Genomic DNA, 5,589 nt, shown 5'->3' with positions numbered 1-5,589 from the left:
CTATAGAAACTTGTGATGAATTATACTGTTAATGGAGCAAATTCGAAGGCAAGTTTGGCCATTGCTCAGTAACTAGACCTGTTTTTTTCCTTACAAGTTATACGGTACGGTACAAGATTCTGTAGCTAAACTTGAATGACACAAACCTCCAATAATTCTAACCCCTAAAAAAAAAATCCCAAATCTTTTCATTTGCATAACATAAAAAAAGAAATAGAAAAAGAAATTCGCCATTCATCACCATTCTTTAAGGTTCAATTCCAGCACAACAAACATCATAATCCAAACCAGTCTCATACAAGCACCAAGCAAGAAATAAAGTATGAACTTAAACTACACTAGTTATTTCATAAATATATGATATCTTTGTACACCTTTTAAACCCTCTCCACTATATTGCTTAGAGAAGGAGTTACTAATGCAAAAAAGACCCCCCCCCCCAACCAAAAAAAAAAAAGATAACATAAACCCTAGAATGCTAAAAAAAACACGAACTTTTACTCTAAAATGTCAAACTCAAATAGGTTTCTCGACATGGCGAAGCTTGAAAACTGATTCCAAATCAGGAGGTGTAAAGAAGTCCCTAACTCCATTATAATGGTGTCTTAAAGGAGGCCTGCGTTTTCTTGGCGGTGGAGGGCAAGGTAATTTGTCTGGTATTCTTGCTTCTTTTGAAGTTGGAGTCGTTGAACAAGCTTCTTCTTCTTCTTCTTCACCGTCATCTTCTCCACTTTGTTTTCCTCTTGGCTTTGTGTTTATTAGCTTCAATGATGTCCGTATAGCAATACCCGCTATTACCCATTTTTTCCCTTCCGAATCTAGTACTCCATCCACTTGTGATTTTTTCGAAAACCCCATTTTTAATCACAAAAAGGGGGATTTTGAAGCAAAAAACAAACAATAAAAAGACACCCAAGGTGAGAAAATGCAAGAAAACAGAGGGAAAACAGGGGAAAAGCTAATGGGGTTTTTTAAAACTTGGGCTAAAATCAACAAGAAAAAAATAAGTTTTTGATCAGAAACAGAGGAATGGAATAAGAGAAAAGGAGAGAGCTTTGAATCAGTGGGGGGAAAAATAGAAAAAGAGAGAAAAGAGCTTATATTAATATTTAAGCTTTGATTTTGTGAAGTGAAAAAGAGAAAAGAAGGGCGGCTAGCTGCCCGGATATTTACGGGCAGCCGAAACCGAGTGAAGAGTGTTTTTTTTCTTTTGGCGCCAAACTGGGCAAGTCTAATGAGCAACGGCTCTTATTCCCGCCGAGGTTTATGAATTTCCCATTTTGACCTTTGTTTTTGACATTATTGATTTCTAGGAAGTGATGCCCTTGCCTGCCAGTGGGGGCACAATCACCGGCGTATGGGCGAAAGGAGTTTACGTGACGACACCGTTTGGCATGGTAGTACTAGTTAGAAAAATTGCTGAGTTTTTATTTTTGGAATTAATTAGGCATCGCCAATTAAGCCAAAAATCAAGGGCTATTCTGCAACTAATTTCTCGAGAAATATCCGCTTTATTCTCAATGTAATTTTTGATAAAGAAAATAAAATTTTCAACTTTCTATTAAGTGACCTTACATATCCCATTTATGTTTTAAGACACTATGTCTTATGGTATTAATATTTCGAATCTAGATTGATTGGGTTAATGTTTTTAGATTTTTGACTTGTGTAGTTTTAGTTTTTAATTTTCTGATTTTTTAAAAAATTAAACTTTATTTTATGTTTTTAAATGTTATTTAATAATATTTTAGAGATTTTTATGAATATTTAAAAAATAATTTTTAAGTAAATAAAACTTGAGAAATTATTTGATATATTATAGTAGAGTTTTAGACTCTACAAGCAAAAAGAGGTTGACAGTATCTTATAAGGGTATAGTAAAATATTAAAAAAGATAAACATAAATTAATTTTTAAGATAAAAATAAAAAATAATATACTACCAATATATCAAATACTCACTCAAAAAATTAATTAAAATTTTATATGATATTTAAAAAAATATTTTAAGTTTATTTCTATACTTTAAAAAAATTATTTTTACACCATAAAATAAAAAAAATAAAAAAAAGTATTTATTTTCATATTTTGATTCCATAAATCATGTTGATTTTCAAAGTTTCCGACCATATTTAAAACCAGTGTCAACAGTGGAATTAATTAATTGATGAAAGATTCCACAACAAAATTAATTTCTCTTCATTTATAAACCTATATTTCTAGGTTTCAGCTATGATTTGATCCAATGTCTTCTTTAATTATTTGAATCATTATTAAGAGACAAATAAATCTATATAATAAAGCAAGATACATGGGTTATATTGGTGGCGGGCAAGAAGGATAAGTAATTAGAAAAACATTTTGGGTTTGTTTTTAAACATAAATTTATAAATGTATATTTTCTCATTTTATATTTACATCTGCTTAATTTTCTTGTAAAATTATCTTTGGAGAAATTTTTGAATTGACGAGAATATTTCGCACTGTTAATTATATTATTAAGTTGATATTAAAATAATTTATTAGTATCTATTACTATATTTAAGTGTTTTATTGTGTCGGTGTTAATCTTAATTATGTTACAAACTCAATAATGAAGTTACCAAAAGTTTTTCATTTGTAATAAGTAATAGATATTATTGTAATGGTAATTTTGTCATTTCATATAAAATGTAAAAATATTTGCTCATAACAGGATTGAAACTCAAAACATTATAATCTTTAAAGTTTATCATTTCAATCAAATGCATTTTTTGTTGTTGTATCATTTCAGTCTTTTCCCTCCATGCATAACGCTTCTAAGCCTTTCTTTCTTCTGGAACGTGTAACACGCCAAACTTGACCCTATAATAGGATCCGAATATGGTGTGCCACTACTTAAAATCAAATTAACTTTAAAACATTTTGGCTAAAGCTTTATATAATTCTTACAAAATTATAAATATAAGGCATATATTAGTTGTTACTTTACCAAGGTTTAAATAAAAACATCAACAATTTAAAAATTATATACAAACCATACGACATATAAGTTCAAATATAATAACTTCATTAAACATAATATATTAATTTAAAAACCAAGTATTAATGCTTCGTAGAAATCTCATAAAACAGAATCTTATCAAAACAAAAGTTCTTAGTACAAGTAATTTCCAAATACACTTATGCGCCACCCCACGAGTCATGCATGATACAAAACAAAGTAGTCAGCTCACAATAGCAGTAAAGCCTTCCTTCAATCAACAAGCTTGAGAAGGAAAAGGTAAAAAGTGAGTTCATATGAACTTAGTGAGTTCCAAAGAAAAAGCATACATAACATTACTGATAGTACAATTGAACCTTTCTAAAACATTTACACACATTTACATAGTACGCCCAATTATGTATACAAAACACCGATAGAATCAGTACGCCAACTTACTTATCACTTGGGTGTATACTGTACGCCAGCTCAACTTAACTCAGACAAATTCATTCTCATGCTAGCCACATACCCAAAATTCAGAATCATATCATTCAGTGTTATTCATATACATTCTCCTCCTTAACTCCCTCAGGTCATTTTCATTCAGATCAACATGTTTTATTGTGATATGCCAATTCGATTTGCAACATAGTTTCCCTACCGGAAGCTACACAAATATATATCCTCATCTCCATCACCTTATATTAGTTCATATTATATCATATATATCAGAAGTAGATGGTAGTGGCTTAAGCATGAAGAATGACGTTTACTTTATATCACAAACAGACTGCACTCAAACTGAAGACTTTGGATAACCATTATCCACACAACATCTTTCATCCATTACAAAGGAGGATTACTTACTTTACACAAATTATAAAATAAATAAAATTACAACACATGGAAGTAAAATGGAACTCACCATAAACTTTAACACAAGTCTATAAAGCAAGTCTTTTGCCTTTATCACTTGGACATTCGTTAACTTCTTGAGCTAAAATAAAGATAATTAACTATATTAGATCATCAATCAATCAAATCTAATCATGCATGAAAGAATCAACAACGCTCAATCCAGAATCAGGAAGATCATGCATGCAGAATGAGAAATACGTAAATGACTTAGAGGGTAACTTAGGGTTTATCAGTAATTACCATTGTGCTTGTACTAACGTAGAAATTAGCTAAATATTGCGAACCTTACTTCAAAGAGGTTTTCTGAACTTCGGTTTTTAAGGAGTTTTCAGAGGAAATCAATGAAGAAAAAGAAAACGTAAAAATGTTCAGAAAGACCACCACTATCTTTATATACTTAAACTTAAAAACAAGAATTAGTGGAAGTGATTAAGTACACTTAACATAATTTAAGTCTTATTATCTACAGTATTCTAATTCTATTCTAACTGAATCTCAACTTAACTAACCAAATTACCATACTTAAATAATAAACAAATCTAAACAGCTACAAACTTAACGAGTTTGCCCAAAGCATGAGTGGATACTTAATAGAAGAGTTCGCCAAACCACAAAACCCGTCAAAACTAAGAGTTTGCCAAATGGCGAAATACACATAATTATATACTTAGCCAAAACAAACATGTTACTTACTCATGTCTATCCTTATTTTACCAATTATATGCCAAATAGTAACCAAATACAGAGACTTCGTCAGGCGGGTTGTTATAGAACGAACCAGAGAAAAAAATGAAAGAAGATAAAAAAAATAAAAAGAATAGCCTGGAGAGAAACGTTTCACCCTTATATAATACTCTCGTACTTCCTTCACTAACCACAATTTTAATAGCCAAGTGTACACGTCCATAATCACCATGTCTCTCACTAAGATATATTCCTAGTTCAAACTTAACGGAACCAAGGTTGAAATCCAACTTTTCCACAACTAGCTTGCCAATTTCTCTTATGTCCACTAGAACCTGTCCAATTTGTAAGCTTTTCAATTTAGTACACACAATCACCATTACAACTTAAACTTGACATTTCAGGGTGTGACAGGTACACGTAGTGCATTATCAGATAAATCAAAGCAATCATGTAACGCCCCCTTTACCCGAGACCGTCGTCGGAGTCGAGCACGAGGCATTACTAAACTTATTTGAGCACTTAAACAAATTCAAACAATTTATATCACACTTTCCAGACAAGCTGTCCAACTGTGTCATAGTTGCTAAATAATTCATATCTCGAGTTATAAAACTCGAAATCCAAATCCGTAAATTTTCTATGAATTTATACTCATATATCTACTTACCAATTTTTTTCTAGAATTTTTGTTCAAGCCAATTAGTACAGTTTATTATTTAAATTCTCCCCTGTTTCAGGGTTTGACTACTCTGACCTTTGTGTATTACGAATCAGATATCTCTCTGTACAGAGCTTCAATGACTATGTCGTTTGTCTCTAATAAAACTAGACTCAATAAGGAATCTGTACATATAAAGTATGACTTCTAATTATCTTTGTAAAATTTATGATGAATTTCCAAAGTCAGAACAGGGGATCCAGAAATTGCTCTGGCCCTGTTTCACAAAAATTTAAACATCTCATAAAATATAGCTCATATACCTGTTTTGCTTCTTCCATATGAAAATAGACTCATCGAGA

At 31.1% G+C, this 5,589-nt stretch overlaps 1 protein-coding gene across 1 annotated transcript; it reads right to left on the bottom strand.

Moving 5' to 3' along the window:
- Window positions 1–243: 243 nt before the first annotated feature.
- LOC108459745 (cyclin-dependent protein kinase inhibitor SMR6-like) lies at window positions 244–1,218 on the bottom strand. The gene has a single exon (XM_017759150.2). It carries the CDS (start codon window positions 856–858, stop codon window positions 517–519), a length of 342 nt encoding a protein of 113 aa, XP_017614639.1. The 5' UTR covers window positions 859–1,218; the 3' UTR covers window positions 244–516.
- Window positions 1,219–5,589: the final 4,371 nt, after the last annotated feature.

Source organism: Gossypium arboreum, chromosome 4, assembly GCF_025698485.1.
Source record: "Gossypium arboreum isolate Shixiya-1 chromosome 4, ASM2569848v2, whole genome shotgun sequence".
Classification (NCBI taxonomy): Eukaryota; Viridiplantae; Streptophyta; class Magnoliopsida; order Malvales; family Malvaceae; genus Gossypium; species Gossypium arboreum.
Note: the sequence above shows the minus strand (reverse complement) of the source record. Positions and strands in the feature narration are given on the sequence as shown.